At 47.0% G+C, this 17,783-nt stretch overlaps 7 protein-coding genes across 7 annotated transcripts; 3 read left to right on the top strand and 4 right to left on the bottom strand.

Annotated features, from left to right (window-relative positions):
• Positions 1-3,900: 3,900 nt before the first annotated feature.
• N7533_011485 (uncharacterized protein) lies at positions 3,901-5,583 on the bottom strand (the record flags this gene model as incomplete). Its single annotated transcript, XM_057108135.1, has 7 exons — positions 3,901-4,339; positions 4,394-4,461; positions 4,514-4,728; positions 4,786-5,165; positions 5,226-5,398; positions 5,456-5,481; positions 5,544-5,583. 7 exons carry the CDS (start codon positions 5,581-5,583, stop codon positions 3,901-3,903), a joined length of 1,341 nt encoding a protein of 446 aa, XP_056955513.1.
• Positions 5,584-7,034: 1,451 nt separating this feature from the next.
• On the bottom strand, positions 7,035-8,404 carry N7533_011484 (putative O-methyltransferase; the record flags this gene model as incomplete). The annotated part of the gene is made up of 4 exons (XM_057108134.1): positions 7,035-7,945; positions 8,024-8,038; positions 8,099-8,246; positions 8,309-8,404. 4 exons carry the CDS (start codon positions 8,402-8,404, stop codon positions 7,035-7,037), a joined length of 1,170 nt encoding a protein of 389 aa, XP_056955512.1.
• A 1,048-nt stretch (positions 8,405-9,452) lies between these two features.
• Positions 9,453-11,355, top strand: N7533_011483 (putative MFS transporter; the record flags this gene model as incomplete). The annotated part of the gene is made up of 8 exons (XM_057108133.1): positions 9,453-9,643; positions 9,706-9,855; positions 9,922-10,091; positions 10,144-10,168; positions 10,241-10,569; positions 10,644-10,748; positions 10,813-11,026; positions 11,091-11,355. The coding sequence occupies 8 exons, from the start codon at positions 9,453-9,455 to the stop codon at positions 11,353-11,355; spliced, it is 1,449 nt and encodes a 482-aa protein (XP_056955511.1).
• A 1,091-nt stretch (positions 11,356-12,446) lies between these two features.
• N7533_011482 (uncharacterized protein) lies at positions 12,447-13,709 on the top strand (the record flags this gene model as incomplete). Its single annotated transcript, XM_057108132.1, has 3 exons — positions 12,447-12,918; positions 13,008-13,262; positions 13,348-13,709. 3 exons carry the CDS (start codon positions 12,447-12,449, stop codon positions 13,707-13,709), a joined length of 1,089 nt encoding a protein of 362 aa, XP_056955510.1.
• Positions 13,710-14,032: 323 nt separating this feature from the next.
• Positions 14,033-14,443, bottom strand: N7533_011481 (uncharacterized protein; the record flags this gene model as incomplete). Its single annotated transcript, XM_057108131.1, has 1 exon — positions 14,033-14,443. One exon carries the CDS (start codon positions 14,441-14,443, stop codon positions 14,033-14,035), a length of 411 nt encoding a protein of 136 aa, XP_056955509.1.
• A 700-nt stretch (positions 14,444-15,143) lies between these two features.
• On the top strand, positions 15,144-16,710 carry N7533_011480 (uncharacterized protein; the record flags this gene model as incomplete). Its single annotated transcript, XM_057108130.1, has 2 exons — positions 15,144-15,748; positions 15,807-16,710. Coding segments are annotated over 2 exons (1,509 nt in total), but the record flags the coding sequence as incomplete, so codon positions are not given.
• An 833-nt stretch (positions 16,711-17,543) lies between these two features.
• N7533_011479 (uncharacterized protein) lies at positions 17,544-17,744 on the bottom strand (the record flags this gene model as incomplete). The annotated part of the gene is made up of 1 exon (XM_057108129.1): positions 17,544-17,744. One exon carries the CDS (start codon positions 17,742-17,744, stop codon positions 17,544-17,546), a length of 201 nt encoding a protein of 66 aa, XP_056955507.1.
• Positions 17,745-17,783: the final 39 nt, after the last annotated feature.

Below are 17,783 nucleotides of genomic sequence, written 5' to 3'. Positions count from 1 at the left end.
GGTTGCGGGTTTTTTGGCAGGCGAAGCAAGGATCGACTGGCGCCGAGGGCGCTGGCACTGGTGGGGTATCCAGGAGGGCAGAGATCGCCAGGGATGGGATGACCCGGGGCGGTTAGCGAGAGTAGAGCATGCCGGAGTCAAAGTGCAGAGTTCAAAGTGCAGAGTACAGAGTACAGACTTCTCATGGAGTAAGTGTATGTACGAAGTACAACAGATTGAGGGAACTCATAGCTTCCGGTTTCAGAGTTCAATGTTCAGAAACTGAAACTGTGGGGAATGTTGAAGTGGAGAAAAAGTGTGAAGCCAACCGAGGTTGATGGATGACTCAGCATTTGCTGACAGCTGAAACAAACAAAAGTACACAATCAGTTTATGTCCTAGTTGGAATGGCCAAAGGATTGTTTAAGTTGCTAAATTAAATTACAGTCTCCTTACCAAGTAAATGAACTCGAGGGTGGCTCAACTTGAAGTAATCAGGTGTTGAATCGCGGAAGTGCAGCGGATGCGCAGGTCAGGCCAAGCTCTATTGAAAAGCAAGAAATAGTAGTTATATGATAGAATCCATGAATATAGCTAGATTTCTCAATTTCGAGTTTTTTTTTTACTAGCCCTGGACTCGGTGTATACTCTCTATTTTCAAACACACCAGAAATACATCTTGGTCCATGGTGCTCCCTTTAAATATTCAATTGATTCCCCAGTGCGTATTCCCTGTACATCTATAATTACTGTGGCTGCACAATATTGCCAAGTTGCAGGGTGCATACAGTTACATCCATGGATGATGCAAGAGAACATGAAATCGAAAGGAATATCAACCCATCACCAGTAGAAAAAAAATAATTCAGATCTTAATTGAAAAATGAAACACTAGTCACAATATAAGCTTCTTTCTAGAAATCACCGCAAACTCGAACCCCTGATCTCCACAATGAACCCCTATGATTACGCCACATTCAACGAGCTCTCCGAAATGACATACCTATGGAGTGCCAGAAGTTTGCCCCGAGTTGATCTTAGTCCCCGCTACTCCGTACTTCCTACCATCTTCCTTGTGCACTGTGCTTTAATTTCGGCACGAGCGTTGCTCTCTCCATGTGGCAGTGCATTCTCCCGTGGCCCCCCCACTGAAGATCCCCAAGCACGTCAATAAATCCACTCAATATCTCAATAGTATGCGATAGATTGTTGTAGCCTGCTTTAAAGGTGATTAAGCTTTGGGTGAAGCATCTACTCAACCGTTCGGCTCATTTTAGCTCCAAGGGATCTTCAGGGGTAGATGGGGGGTAGACGGCACGTGGGAAAGGGCGTTGACGTACGGAGTAGATTCACCATAATAACACATTCAAAATGGCGCAGGCATTGTTTGTCTTGATATCACTTAACTACCAATTGACTAAAATGCTCTAGAAAGCTGCTTATACATACAAAAGTGTCATCGTAGTGGCATGCCCGACAAGGGCGGTACTAGTATAGTCAGTAGCCACGCCTACAGCACGACAACTGCTAAAATACAAATTAAAAGCTTCCATATTTACGGAAGCAGAACGAATAGAATGACCATGGATGAGGAATCATCCCGAGGTCTGAACTGAAAAGACTTAGATACAGGACAAACGCTCTGGCTATGCCCTGGGCTCCCAGCCCCGACCTGAAGTAAACTCAGTGATTGCTAATCCTAAGAACAAATCATATTCGTCCTATCGAGAGCTCGCACTGGTCTCCCTGGGGACTCCCCAATCGTTGGCGTGGAGGCTATGGTAAATTCAGTGATAGTCACAGCGGTGATAGTGATGACCGACGCGAAGACATAATCATATTCAATGGATCCCCGTGTACAAGGGGTGTTGCCTTGTAAACTAAGATAGTACGGATATGGAATGACTCATTACTGATGCCTGGGATATAAGTCTTCACTGGTAAAAAGAGAACACCCAGCCAGAATATCTCAACTGGCCCAGTTACTGGTTCTTAATTATTGACTTATAACAGACCAAATTGTGATACTGAACCGCCAAGCCTAGTCATGTGATCTATAGTTCTGCCGGAGTATCCCGTTCGAGGCTTGCAAAAACAGACAAAAAGAAAAACGATAGCATGTCCTGGTTTCGATCCAGGGTCCTCCGGGTTATGAGCCCGGCGCTCTTCCCCTGAGCTAACATGCTGATTTGATGAAGAGTCTTTAGTATACTGACACTATGAAAGCTGCTCTGTTATAGCCGGGAGGATTTGGGCATGTTACTACAGGGAAAGTGCGCCGGGCTCATAACCCGGAGGTACGTCTAAACCGAATCAAATAATTACCAAATTCATCACTAATATAAACCAGGACATGCTATAATTTTCCCTTCTTGATCTGGATAAGCAAACCAGTGGCGGGGACCAGTGTGGTCTGAGTCATGGTAGGTGGACACCCCCAAGAGAAATGGCATGGTATATAGGTAGTGTTAGATTTTCAGATTAATCTTACCACGCCGACATTTGAAGGTGCCAAGGTTGTATTTGAGGCCCCAACCATATAGGTTCATGGGTGCCAATACTGGAAATATTTATGCGCCCGCGCTCGTAATACCCATTGTTTTAGCCTACCGTAAGCTGTACAATATATTCACTGGTAAGTGGGACTCGGAGAGGCTAAAAGACCAATTTGATGAATACTTCATTTCCGATTGTGGTACCCCGAACAAACTCTTTTTGGAGAAAAATCAAAACCAGTGTACTTGTGGTAATCTTAATCTGAAAGCCAATCAAATTGAATTCGAAGCTATCCATAGAACCTGAGCTAACAACGCCGCAGGCTTCCAGGATGCCGCGTCTTTGTCCCTACTGTTGAGGATGGGGAAGGAGTGGATGCATGACAAAATGATGATATTGGTGACATCACATATGTAGATACACAGCAGCCTCTAGATCTCCTATCAGCTGTGCAAGGCTTTGGACTAGAGGGGGCGCTCGCTCAGGCACACATGGCCGGAGCAACGATTGTCCACTTCGAGCTCCTCGCACGAACCAGGCGTTAACTAATTATAGCTTGAAAATATAAAATCTTAAAAGTGAGTTAAATGTCCGAGTGGATGGGTTCCTATTTCCTCGCGATAGATTTTGTAAAGATCTTTTTAGTTTTTAGAATATAATAGAGAGACTCCATCTGTGAGGTTTGGCAAGCCTTGTATGATTTAAGTCAATTAATATCAAGACTAATTCTTATATAATAAGAATTAACACATCGTATAATACTAATAAAATAACTAGAATACTACGGCTTAGGTAGGCCTAGGTATATAAGTTTTTAATAGGAGATTTGATATAGAAACTTTATTTTAAGTAAAGCTTAAGTTAAAAAAAACCTAACTAGAAGATTTAGATTGAGATTTTTTAACTTATTATAAGAGTTAGTTAGTATAACTAATTATTATATGTATGTTCTATATAGGGGTCTGGTCCTACTATAGTTAATATAACTAATAATAATGATATCCCGACAAAAGCAATTTATCTGCACCTGCATTCATAATGAGTCCCTTTGGTGACCGGATTCATGGAATTTGGTTATACAATGCAAGTTTCTTTCACTTCAAGTTGACTCATATACACTCTTCTTACGCGAGGTGTCTATACGTAATACTCCCTAGTGATCTATGCGGGTTGAGAACTTAAAGGATACAAATTTCAATTGCAAGAATTTCCGATCCGGTTGATAAGTCAGGCTTCATAATGATGGGACCCACAAATTTACCCACAACTGGCCTTTCATCTTGTGAAAGGAAAGAGATTTGCAGAGCTCACGTTATGGTCATCTTCCAATTATTATTTGCTCTATCAATTCGTGTGCTTTATATAATTATAGATTATACTCCACGTCATGTTATCTACACTACCTCCGAGTCCTTTTTACCCAAACTATTCCTTCCTATGCACAGGAAGCTGCTCACTCCCCTCAGGAAGTAATCTCGCACCACCAGAGGAAACAGATCGCCCATCGTCAACCTGCACAACAATATCTGTCTTAACAGTCACGAAACCATCATCCAAATGCTCGGGCTGTTGTGCCCGAGAAATCCGACTCTCAGATCGCTCGGTAGTACCCCAATGCGATTGATCATTCTCTTCATCTTGCCAATTCCCCCCTGTTACTGTTGCGGAATCCAGCCATTGGTCTTTTTGTCGTCGCTTGAGCTCCGTATCGTTCGAATTATCCGTATTATTGTTGTTATTATTCGATCGAGATCGGGACCAGTAGCCGACTGGTTTGCCGTCGCGACGGTTATCAACCACAGCGCGGAGGAAGAGACGGGCGACTGGTGCACAGGATGCGAGCAGGATGCTGTAGTTTTCAATTCTGCAAGAGTTCATGTTAGAATCTACCAGGCTGAGATTTTTATCTTCAACTCACTTCACCCAGAGGACAAACGAAACGATGTTATAAGTAAAGTCCAGCCGGTCACCGAGGGATTTAAGTTTCTGTAGAATTGTATATTAGCACTGTGCAGATTGATATTCCGAGGAAACGTACATAAGTCTTCACAATAGATGCAGCCCCGGAAAGTATCAGAGGACCACTTAGGGTGAGTGTCTGCCAGATGCGACGAGATCGGACTGTGCTGTTGATTTTGCGGAACTGAGACCAGAATGAAACATTGGGCTCACGATTTAACGTTCGCAGGAAAAACTGCCAGAGTTCCACGGCAGCAAGAGCAGCGAGAGCAAAATCGATGATCGTGTTGAAGCCTGTAAGGACTCGGTCAGTATAATATCATGCAAGTGTAGATGAATTTGAGTACTTACCTCCCTGGACAAAGCCGACAGTTGTTTGGACAGATGGTGATTGACACACGACCGATCCATCCGCTGGCAAAGGAGTCCACATGTATTTGAAATATTGAACACGATCCGCGGAGTGATATGGATTAGGCCCACACTGGACAATTATTTGTACGATAGTGATCATATTCGCCGCAATTTGTATAATGGCACAGACGATGATCGACATTCGAAGTTTCCGATCACTCGCCGCGAAGCAAGTCAACAAGAACCACATCATTCCAGTTCTTGAAACCATCGCCGAGGCGACTGCAATTGGCTGGGACATAAAGTCCCACTTCATAGCGTGGAATCTCTCTTCTTCAGAGAGATAGAAGAAGTGACGTCCGAGACCCCAATCGGCACTATATTCCAGTCAATCAAATACTCCCATACAGAGTCCTAGAACAAATAAGAACACTAACCTTAGTTGAATAAATATGATGTGCGTCACATCGAAGCCATAAGCAACAAGGAAGAACATATCTTCAATGCCCCAAATTCTTCCCGGGGCAGTAACCTGTGGTAGAGCCCAGCGAACCCAAGCCTTGACGGCATATCGAAAGAGCAGAGCGACGCCAACCACTCCAGTAAGCGCCTAAGTGACAGGTTAGTTACCCAAAATACCACATGGAAAATGACAGGCTTGGCCTACCCAACACGCAGCAAATGTGCCAGAGCCTATTCATACCAAACGTCAGTCATTAGCAACCAGACCTGGTATCCCTGAGCATGCGACATACCGATATCGACATCTCCCTCTCCGGGTCGAGGGATTTCCATGGCGATGATGTAAGGGCCAACTTTGTGATCGATATTCAACTGCAGCGCGCGACTCGCATTCAAATAGCAGGCATCAACGGAAAACGAGAGGGGAATCGCATCGATGTTGATGGATCACACAGCGCTCGCGTGGATCATATAGGAGTGGGGGTGAAATATGGCACACTTCGGTAGAAAGTCAACGACCGATTACCTCGCAAACAACTTAGAAGTAAGCCCTGCCATCGCAGTTCAGCGGACTAAGTTTGACTGGGCCAACAAGGGGGCCGAGATGGGGGGATGATCAGGGACGATGATGAATCACAGGAAGGGCATGGATATCGGGGCCACTGGTTGGTGCGAACCTAATATCACACTTCTGTGATTGAGAGATTAAGATACACCCGAATAATGGATAAAAAGGCCAACAATATTTCACGCGTATTCCAATGAAATGTGCGCGCTAAAATTGGACTTCAGATACACTTCCCGATTTCCAAGGAAAACTCGGAGGAATAACGGATTTGTTCAATTTCCACCCCGACTAGCTAGTTTATTTCCCTGCGTGGGTGTCTCATTCCTGCAAGGCCCATGTGGTCGCGGTGGCACAGGCGACATTCCAATGCGAGCTGGGGCGACGAATGGCAACCATGCAACCGCCATGCGTCGCCAACGCAAGGGTGGTACAAACCGAGGCCGTGCATTCAATAGTTGATCCGAAGGTTTGGAATGGGGAAAAAGCAATGCCCCTCTTCAGCGGTTTTTCGTCCGGTGTGACATTTTCCCTAATGCATCCATAAGTACCCAAAAACTAGGTAAAAGAGATAAACCTACGGAAGTTCAGAGCACTGACAGTGGAACTCGGGCGCTAATTGTCCGGGTCTTAATCGGAAGATCAAATAAGATTCACAAGTGGGTCGAGGCTTGAGCCAAAGGCAAGGAGATCCGTTCTAGTCTGTCATTGGTATAGTTAATAAATCAAAAGAGGGAACTTCGGCCAATTGAAGTTCCTAATTTACCCGGGAAAAGCTTTGACGCGAACTCAATACTGTCAATTGGTGGGGAGGGGTACTTGTGTGATTTACTGAGTTGAGATCTCGGATGTGATGAATCAAGCCGATCATCCATCACATTCGACTCGTCAATTCTTAGGTGTTCATGCAGAGCGCAAATCATATCGTGAATGATCTGAGTTCGCATTGAGGATCAGGCACATCTCGTATAAAATTTGTTCAACTGGATACTTTTGTCGGTATTTTACCGAGCCAAAGTATAGTCCAAAAAGACCCGGAGGATTACTCCACTTGATTAACATTCTCACATCCACTTGTTCCAGTTCCATTTCCATGTCAGTATGTACGTATGGAGTACGGAGAAGTGCGTCAATCTACTTTACACGCTAGGCAAATGAGCCAGTTCAACTTGGGGCCAGAACTCTCGAGATTCCATTTGATTGATGATTAATAAATTTATTACTCGCTTTTCAATCTCATCTCCACCAATGATTCTCCCGCTCGTACATATCCCTCAAACCCAACCTCCAACCCCGAAACACTCGCTAACTGCCTCCACTCGGCCGGGCTTCGCTCGCGGCCACCGTACAAAGCAATCATACTCGCGTGAAGCGAAGTATAAGTCATATTTTTCGCGTATTCAATAATAAGCAACCGTGACTCGGCCGTCATCGCCCGCGAGAGCTTCTGCAAAAGCGCCACCGCGTCCAAATCAGGCAGGTTATGCAGGATATGCTGCAGTGAGTAAATGCGCGCGCCCTGAATCGGCTGCTCGGGACTTTCCTTGTAATTCCATTCCATCAGCCGCACACCGGGGACATCGTCAGCGTCGATCTCGGTGTTGAACTCCTGCACAACTAGATTGGCCTCTTGCAGATGTGGATAAGCCGCCTGAACTTCTAGGAGTAGTTCGCCCCGTCCGCCCCCAATGTCGACCATAACAGGATTCTGATGCTGGGACCCTGGTTCGCCAAGGGCTTTGCCGAGATTGTAGCCCAGTGAGGCAACACGGTCTGGAAAAGTGCCAAACTTGATGAACTTGCCCACCATGAATTGATTGAAGCTATCCATGCGACCTTGTTGTTCCATAATCGAGTAGGTGTGTTCGTGGGAGAGCTTCTCCTCCCCCATAAGTTTGTAAGCATACTGGATAGGCCCGTCTGCCTCGGAGAAGGGATAGGCGAAGTTAGTAGCCTGAAGCTTCTTCATCATGAACGCGCCGGCCATCATCCCTTCGGTGGTGAAATGCACGGCGCCATGCTGCGCAGAAGGCATGTCAACCATGTGTCGAGTGATTGCATTAGCAGCAAATATATCATCAGCCACGCGGTCGACTAGGCCCAGTCCGGACATAATGTACAGCGTGTCGGCTAGCGAGCATTAGTTAGTAGAGTAAATAAAAGTGATCACACTGGTACATAGCAAACAATGGGAGGCCGCATACATACATGCAAGTCTGACAGCTGGAAAAAAAATTAGTTATAACATACTAAATCAGAGCAATTGATAGATGACAGACATACCAATTTCAGGATCTCCGCTTGAACATGCTCTGATGCGCGCATTGCAGGCATTTGCCACTTCTTCCGCGGTCGCATGTCGGCCCAAACGAACCAATTCGCCAAAGAGGTCGAAATGGACTGCCACAGGCACGAATCCAAGAGAAGCGGGCTAACCAGTCAGATTACGCCCAAAGCAAAATTGAACTAAGTTCGGCTCCAGCACAAACTCACCACTGTAATCGTAGCTGCGAGGGCCGCGCCCGGGGGGATGGTAGGTGCCGGTGAAGCCAGACCAAGTAGGCCTGCTAGGCGAGCTAGAAAAGACATGATTTGGGCTCACTTAAAAATCGGATGAACGCTACGTAAAGAGAAGAAGGAAGATGTGATCGGGTTTGTTGTGCTGGTGTCTTATGTAGATGAGGGGGGTTGTGCGTGGCCCAACATTCCAGCATGAATACTCCGTACATCAAAGAAATGCGGACGAACGAGTAAGTTAGAATGTCCATGCCACTCTGGAAGGTAACTTTGTAGCCGAGATACTGCACCGAATTTGGCCAGCCACTTATTTCGCGAGACGAGTCTACTACAAGTCTCAAGTCCACAAATCATATCAAGCAATGCGCCAGTAAGGGACCGAAAGCCCTCGCCGATCCCAAACAACGCAAAGAGCGGCATAATTAATGCCCCTCCCCCCATACAGTGCAGTATTATAAAATACAAGAAACCAACTTTAGCCTTGTTCAAAGGATCCAAAACCCAAACAACGCCCTGTACCTTTGAGTGGCGCTAAGTGGACCCCGCCTCCAGAAGGGATCTGCGCGAAAATTCACTGTGGAGAAGGGCGTAAAGCCGTAATTTGATCTGTGTGATTTCAGTCCATGGCCCGACCAATGCAAGTGCGTTCTCTTCTCTCGGGTAATCGGGAAGAAATAAGATACATAGATCGTAGGTAGGTTCGTGAGACCGGGCCCAACCAAACCCTGCCCAGCCTTTGGGTGAAGGTGGAGGTGGTTGAACTAAATTAGTTAGTCCGTAGTCGTACACTTCAGATAGTTCTAAGAAGGGGGTTATCACTTTCCGCCTTTTCCTTGGTTTCTTTCCATATCTTTTTCTACCTGTCTCCTTGACATCTGTGCGACTTCACGCCACGCGAGAAAGACTTCTGCCATGTGTCAGAATTCAATCTAACCTCCCCTTCTTCCCTCCTTCCATGCATAAAACCTTGGTCTTCCCGGGAAACGATAGTCGCCCACTCAAGTGCAGGTGCAGGACTCACACTCACTTTTATCCCCTCCCCTTGCCGCGTAGCATCCCTTCCGGATATCTACCGAGTCCCAATCGGCAATTCTGGTAAATACCAGCACTACTACGCAAAATGGAAAAACACTCCCCAGACGACGTACGCGAGATGGACTCTCCTTCGCTGTCGCAAGATGCTTCAGCGCATGAAGTACAGTCGGGAGAAATGAAGGGGGATACAGATGAGCGGAATCCGCAAAACTGGAGCCAGAGGCGGAAAACACTGCTCTTTCTCGCGCTGATGTCGAGCTCGTTGCTTGCAGATGGGTATGTCTGCTCCACCTACCGGTGATCATCGCAGTTAAACTAATTAGCTTTATCTACCACAGAGCTATGGTTTGGGGTGGTACTCTCATTACTCCCCAGGCATTGGAATGGGGCATTTCCATAAACAAATCCGCGACAAGCATGAACTGGGGCATTTTACTCCAGGGATTCGGTGGAATCTTTGCTGTTCCGCTCGTTGAAGCGTATGGTCGGTATGTCGAGTTCAGTCTCGGATAATTCATGCGGTATGGTGCAATCTCGACTGACTGAGTCTCCAGTTTCCCCGTCTGGATCTGGCCGCAGGTCATCACAATGTTTATGGTCCTGGGCGCGACGCTTTCAACAGACTACAACACCTTTACGGCTTTTCGCTCGCTGCAGGGCCTTTTTGGAACAGTCCCTCAAGTCATTGGACTGCCCATTATTCACGACATGTATAGTCCAGAGGGTAAGTAAATGTCCGATTTGAGCGCATTGTCACAGCTAACTGATTTTATTAGAATGGCCCCGCATGATCAACATCTGGTGAGCTGAACAATACCCACGCATGCTCCCATCTTCACCATCCCTATCAGGCGTCAATCTAATCTCACGTAGGGGAACAACATTCCTCGTCGGACCTTTCCTCGGCCCCGCCATAGCCGGCTACATTGGTGCCGGCACAAACTGGGTCTCCTCTTTTGGGGTACTGACAGCTCTATACGGACTATCAACAATTCTCGTCCTCGCCTTCGGCCGAGAAACATACTACAACCCAGATAGACAGCCAGGCTCCCTACTAGGCTCGTATTTTGGATTCGGAAACACTGGCCGACCGAAATGGAAAACGCTGGGATACTGGTGCAAGATCCTAGTGATTTATGTATTCCGATTCCCTTTATTGATGACTGGGATTGCCATTCTGATTACTTTCACCTGGCCTATTGGTATGTCTAGCCCTGGATTCTTTCCTTGTGAAGTCTCGTTGCGATACGCTTGGGAAAGAGGTTAACGAGTCCAGGAATCACTACCACCATCGATACTTTCCTCCACAGTCCTCCCTACCTCTTTGATACAATTGAGGCATCATCCATGCGCTTTGCTGGTGTTATTGGTGCACTATGCGGTATGCTTCCTCCCAATAGCAGCTCCATTACATGTTGAATAGATACTAACTCATTCATCATCAGGCTGGGCCTTTGGTCACTTCTTCAATGATTGGATCTATCGCCGACACCAACATGCCTGGCAGACTGAGTATCGACTGCACGGGGTGTGGTTTCCAGTCGGGAGCATGGTGTGCGGACTACTTACGTACGGACTGACAATGAATTTCGGTAAACACTGGATTGGAATCGCGTTTGGGTGGATCATGGTTAATATTGGAATGGTGGGCACGATTGTGTATGTTTCCTCTTCCACCGGACAGCTATGTTGGATGTTTTTGGCAAATGCTAACTCTAACCAGGGCAATCACGGCATATTCTTTGGAGAAATACCCCAATCGATCTACTTGCGTGTCTGCCATTCTCAATATGTGGCGAACCTGCGGAGGATTTGCAGTGGGGTATTTCCAGCCTGCCTGGATTCAACGGAATGGATTAGGTCTCGTCTTTGGAATCCAAGCTATCGTGGTTAGTGTTTCTGTTGTGTTGACGATAGTGCCTGTCCTGTTGAGGGAGCGACGGAAGGCTGGAACGGTTGGAACTGTCGGAGCAGCTAATACTGCGTAGTAAGTCTGAAAGACTGGATGGTTTGGTGTAGTAATTTTTTCAGTATACATACTAGTAGTACTTGCAATTCAAAGTAATTTATCGCTATGTTTTTCGAGACGTAGGTTGATACTGTGAGAAAACTGGAGATGATATAAGTTGTTTTGTCATTCGATTGCAGTGTGTTTTATCGTCAAGTGGATATTTAAATCGCTCCACGGTGGGAGTTGAACTGGTTCCTGCCAGGATAGTAGTGTCATAAGATTGAAGTTGAAGTTATCGAGGTGCCACCCTCGCCCCAGTGAAGATTCTAGCTATACCAGTTGCCTAATGCTAACAATTCTGATTGTGCAGTGAATAAATTGACCGGATACCAAATATTGAAATATCTACCTCGAATATTAGCTATCTACAGTACTGAAATCTTTCCAATAGCGCCAACCAACTCAGACCACACCTCCCGAGGCAGGCATGCCTCGAACCGCTTTTGACTCTAAATAGGTTGGCTCTTGATAATTTCCAAGTATTTACTGTGTATGTTAAAAGCAAAAAAGCATGTCAAATATGCACGACTTCTTTTGGTTGTTGATGACTCATCGCTGATGCCTGAATCCAGGAAAAAAGAAAGGATAGCATGTCCTGGTTTCGATCCAGGGTCCTCCGGGTTATGAGCCCGGCGCTCTTCCCCTGAGCTAACATGCTGAACTGATGAAAAATGGTCCTGAAATTGACGCTATGAAAGCTTTTCGTGAAAACCGGAACGCATTTTCATGGTATATCACGTGCGGGTCTACAAATATCAAGGTGCCGCCACAGTCGTCAATACCAGCTTTAGACACATTTGAATACATCATTTTGCACCTAAGAACAGAATGGAGCGAACGGAATAGTTTGATCCCAAATTAAAACCATTTATAATTCTAATGATTTTTTCACGAATTTTCATGCAGAAAATGTACGTCACCACCGCGTGTCCCATGGCTAATCACCACGTGATGATAAACATATGGACTCCGCGGAAGTTCACCACTTCAACTTCGATGTTGACGGTTGACGGTTGACATTCTCTCCTTTCCTGCCCATCTCCATCTTCATAGCCGTCCTCCTCAGAAATGGCGGCTAAAGATTCCGCATTCCCTCTCCGCCGAGGGTCGGATGCCTCGGAAAATGACTTCTTTGATATCCCTGACGAGTCATGGATGGCCATGACCAAACGCCAACTACGACACATCCGTACTTGGGTCATTCTCTTCGCCCTCCTTGTTTACTTCCTGTGGCCGAAATCGATCCCGCTTCCTCCGCAGCCCAATCCCCACATTCATTATGACGAGGTCGACTGGACGCGCTATGCTTACACGACGTACGCGACTAGCGAGACAGATCTATGCAATTCCTTAATGGTTTACGCGAACCTGCAGCGCTTCGAATCCAAGGCGGAACGTCTGCTATTCTACCCAGACGAGTGGGATCTCATTGTCGACGATGAGAACGATCGTATCAGCGAACTTTTGATCCTGGCCAAGGATAGATATAACGTCCAGATGTCGCCAATCAAGGTTGAGTCAATCAAGCGACCATCAGAACGTAAGTGGAAGGACACGAGGGGAGAGGACACCACACCACACCGCATCTGTGGCATCCGTGGGACCAAAGCTGACCACTATTCCCACTAGGATTCGCCGACGCAACCTGGGACACTAGTTCTGCCAAATTCAACGCATTCGGCGTCATTCAATACGACCGCGTCATCCACCTCGACACCGATATTACCCTACTTATGCACATGGACGAGCTATTCTTCCTCCCACCCACCGTCGTCGCCATGCCCCGAGCCTACTGGACCCTTCCCAACTCCCACGCTCTCAGCTCCCAGATCGTCGTCATCGAGCCTTCATACAAGGAATTCCTCGGATTACAAGAAACCACCCGTTTCGCGACGCACGGCCAATTAGACGTGTGGAACGGGACAGACAGACTTGACACCACGATCCTGAATTACCGCTACGGAGACAGTGCGTTGGTGCTCCCCCCACAAGGAGTACGGCCTGCTCACGAGCGAGTTCCGCAGAAAGGAACATCACAAGTTTCTGGGACCGGAGAAGGACTGGATTCCTGACAAGGTCATGGCGGAGAGCAAGTTTGTGCAGTTTTCCGACGACCCCTTGCCTAAACCTTGGGTTATGTGGCCGCAGGGAATGCTGGCTCAGATTCAGCCTACATGCGATAATAAGCCCGGCACATCTGAGGAGAGTGGATGTCGTGATCGAGAATTGTGGAAAGAACTTTATGATCATTTCCGGCGGCAGCGAAAGGTTCGTATCCCTGCTTTGTGTGTGTGCGTGCGTGCGTGTGTTAATTGGTTCATTCGATGCTGACTACTCTTTCTTTGACAGGAAGTTTGCAGGTTACTGAGCTACCCTGCTCCAGTATAAGAGGTCGAGTCTCTCAGGAGTGACCCCATTGTTTGAATTGTAGATTTGAGCGTATCGGAATTTTGGCGTTTGGAGAACGGGCCCCGGACATGATTGTACCGAATAGACAATATAAGTCGAATTCGAGATCGAGGATGAAGCTTGAATGGCCAATAGAAATGCCAGTGATAGGGTATCATGCAGAAAAGTAAAAAGAAAAAACCAAGCAGAAGAGCAGAGCAGAGCAAAGAAGAGAAGAAACAATCGAACACCATACCGAGGTGATATCAAGAATATCCCATCCCTTTCCTCCACCACCCCCAAACCCCGCGCTGAGCCATCAGACTCCCAAACTCCTTCACGCTCTCAACTTCATTCAACCCAACATCTCTGCCCGTCGCGCGTCCCAAGCTCAGGTCATCGGGTATAACCTCTGATCCAGATCCAGATTCAGGAACAAGTTCCGCCGGCTTACGCACCAACTGGAAATCCTTATATCGCAGCCTCTTCACCACTCCAACCCACCCCTCCACCTGGCCTTGTTCCAGTCCCTCAACGTACATGATCCCCGGACACCCGCCGGAGCGAAGGAGCACGAAGCAGCTATGTGTGTCGGCGGCACGTTTCAAGGCGGCGACCTTTTTGCGGGAGGTGATGTGGTGTGTGCGAATGAGGGCGTTGTAGAGGGGTGTAGGCATTGCGAGTGTTGAGAAGGGCGAGATGATAAAAGAAAGGAAGAAAAGAAGGATAAATTTTGAAGGTGGAGACGATCTTGGCTTGTCTTAGTAATGGGGTATTTGGAGGCATTTGGGGGAATGTGAGGAATTATTGGCCGGACGAAATTATTATAATTGCTTTTGATGATTTGGGATGATAGTACACCACCTAGGTATATTCACTGTTTATTCTCCCAGATCTGTTTATTTTGCAATGGTTCTTTTCAAGGCTCGCCTTGCTCCATGCTTATTCCTCCGTATTCAATTCGCATACACTCGATGAATCACTCGTCTCGACTGCATTTGCAGTAGTCTACGGAGTATACGGAGTACATGATGCACAAATCCCCGCAGAAAATACGAAAATGATACGAGAAAAATACGAGAGCTGTTTTATTGGTCTGAATGAATTCATCTCGCTGCATCTCGCTGCATTATCATGTAGTTCACCTGCAATTGTGGGTTCTCATAGGATTTTCCTTTTACGGAAAAGCTGCCGAGAAGAAATTGATTGACTCAGTTCAACCCCGCGGGGAATTCCTTCTTAAAATTATTGAGCTCTTTGACACCGGAATCCTTTTCAGCGTTGGAATTTTCGTTCTGGCTTGATAATCTAGGCTTTGCTAAATTGCACTGATTCAACGCATCATGGGGATCACTGAGACAGGTGAATCGCTGCAGCTGCCTCCAATCGAGGACCCCAAGCAACATCCAGGCTATACTGGATGAATATGGATTAGAATTCACTCCAAACGGAGAGTCAATTCGCTGGTCCGTGGGAAATAAAAGACATCCGCGCAATTGGTCTACCTCTCGCAAGATCTACGACACAGGCTTGGTCATATTCTTAGACCTGTTCACTACATCCGTTAGTACGGCCGGCAGTTCAGCGGCCGATCATGCCCGTCATGAGTTTGGAATTGGAAAGACACTTGCTATTTTCCTCTTTGTCTCGCTTTCTTTACTCGGCCAGATGTTCGGCGGTATCATATTTCCCGCTTGGTCTGAAGCTTTCGGTCGGAAAAAGCTCTACATCGTCAGTACTGGGTTATACAGCGTGTTCTGCCTGATCGTCGGCATTGTTCCATCTCTGGCGGCCGTTATTGTTGGACGCTTCTTGGCCGGGTTTCTTTCTGCGATTCCGGCTATCGTTGTTGCGGGGAGTATTGAGGATATGTACAACTCGAAGGATAGAGTGTGGCTTATTTTTCTGTGGGCTATTGTGGCTAATATGGGTCTTGCTTTGGGGCCTATTATGAGTATCTTTATCACAGTTTCTCTGAACTGGTATGTGCGAAAATCGGCCCCTCCCCCGAGATCCGAAGACAAAATTGACTTGATGTAGGAGATGGGTATTCCGCATTGCCGCGGTTGTCACCGCGATAATCACGGTCCTTCTATTCGGAATCAAAGAGTCCCGACCATCCTCAGTCTTGGAAATAGAAGTGGCAAAGGTCCGCAAAGAAAGCGGAATTCATACCCTGAAAGCATTGAACCCAGATCACACCCCCGATCTAATGACATTCGTTCGAATTGGTCTCTTCCGACCCATTCAACTATTCTTCACCGAGCCAATCGTTTTCATGGTGGCGATGATGAGTGCAGTGGCCTTCGCCCTGATCTACCTCTTCACCGAAGCCTTACCACCTATTTACGTCTCGATGGGCTTCTCAACCACATCCTCTTACCTCCCCTTCATCGCCATCTGCGTGGGTCTCTTATCCGGAATGCTCACGCGCATTCAAGACATCCGCATCATCCAAAAGTACAAAGAACAAGGCATCCCCCTCGAACCAGAGCACAAACTTCTCGGCTTCTCAATCGGTGCGCCAATCCTAGCCGGCGGGTTGTGGTGGTTCGCATGGACGATTCCGCCTCTAGTAACCAATATCCACTGGCTAGTCTCAGCGGCCGCGCTCGTCTTAATTGGATACGCCGTCAACGAATTCGACTCCGTGCTTGCGGGATATCTGGCCGATAGCTATATGGGGTATGCAGCTAGTGGATTTGCAGCGGTTCAACTTCTTCGCTCGTCGATGTCGGCTGTTTTCCCGCTTTTTGCGACGGAGATGTTCCAGGGGTTGGGGGCTAATGTTGCCGCTTCGATTTTGGCGGCGTTTGCGACGCTGTTTTGCGTTATTCCGCCTCTTTTTACGAGGTATGGAAAGAGGATTCGGTCCAGGAGTACTTTTGCCAAGTATAGTTTGCAGGTCTATCGTGAGAATGGTGTTGATAAGAACGGTTATTGAGATAGGCGTGCTTGGTGATATTTGTTTTTTTTTTTGGTGGGATAAGAGTTTTGGACTTGGAGTTGATAGAGGTACTCTGGTATTTTTAAGCATGATGGGAGCTGCGATGAGAATATTGATTTGCATATTTCGGTACTAGTAATATACATGAAAGTTTAATATCTAAGATACTAGTATGAGGGATTGCACTAGATAAAGAGATGTAGTAATTGAATTAACAACAGTTGATAACTTTGAGTCGAACATGCGAAAGGTGGGAACTATGGGCTGGATCGGAATTTGATGATGTAACTCTGTTCTACCACATTAGATCTTATGACAGGAGCAGATCAAGAAATGATCAAGTCAAACAGCCTGGAGAATATCGCAACACTCTATTGGGTGAAAATTTGAAGTTCATTCGTACAATGTACATGGCTGCAGACGAAGTCATCCGCTACTTCTTCTTAACCATCACCGCCATTTCCTTAGATAACCGGGGCCAGTGGCCTCATATTGCCCATTGCTTTTTCGACATGTCAGACCACGGACATTTTCTGCTTGTAATATCCACCGACGGATTCATGACAGGCCGCACTGACCACCATGCACTCCGCATTGGCATCGCATCGGCATTGCATCGGCCATCGCTTTCTGCGGCAGCTTCCCAGCAGCTCCATCCAGATATCTGCCTATCATTACAAAATGATTTAAAAAAAACAATCCAGAACTGGCTGGGAATAGCCGCGTCGAGAGATTCACCGCCCGATCCAACCTGTCAGCATGATCCAATGCACATTGGATCCGCTTTTTTCTTCGGTTCCAGGTGGATCTTCTCCTCAGAGTTTCCTCATTTAGTCGGCTCCCGCGGTCTCCGCGGGTTCCCTCTCCAGCGACTTACCACATTTGGGTAAAGTTGCGCAAAGGCCCCAGTGGCCAATATGTTCCTTGTCCCTCGTGGCGCACTTCCCTCGTGGCCGCCTGAACCGTCCGGAATTCCCATTGGCCAAGCTAGATCCTCCGGCCATCAGATCTTCTTGTTCGTCATGGATCATAGTTGATGGCGGACCCACCGGATGTCTCCGATGGATGAA

Source organism: Penicillium manginii (genome assembly GCF_028828005.1).
Source record: "Penicillium manginii strain IBT 31320 chromosome Unknown utg000008l:1.0-3226943.0:1.0-3228205.0, whole genome shotgun sequence".
NCBI classification, from domain to species: Eukaryota; Fungi; Ascomycota; class Eurotiomycetes; order Eurotiales; family Aspergillaceae; genus Penicillium; species Penicillium manginii.
This window is presented reverse-complemented; position numbering and strand designations above follow the sequence as displayed.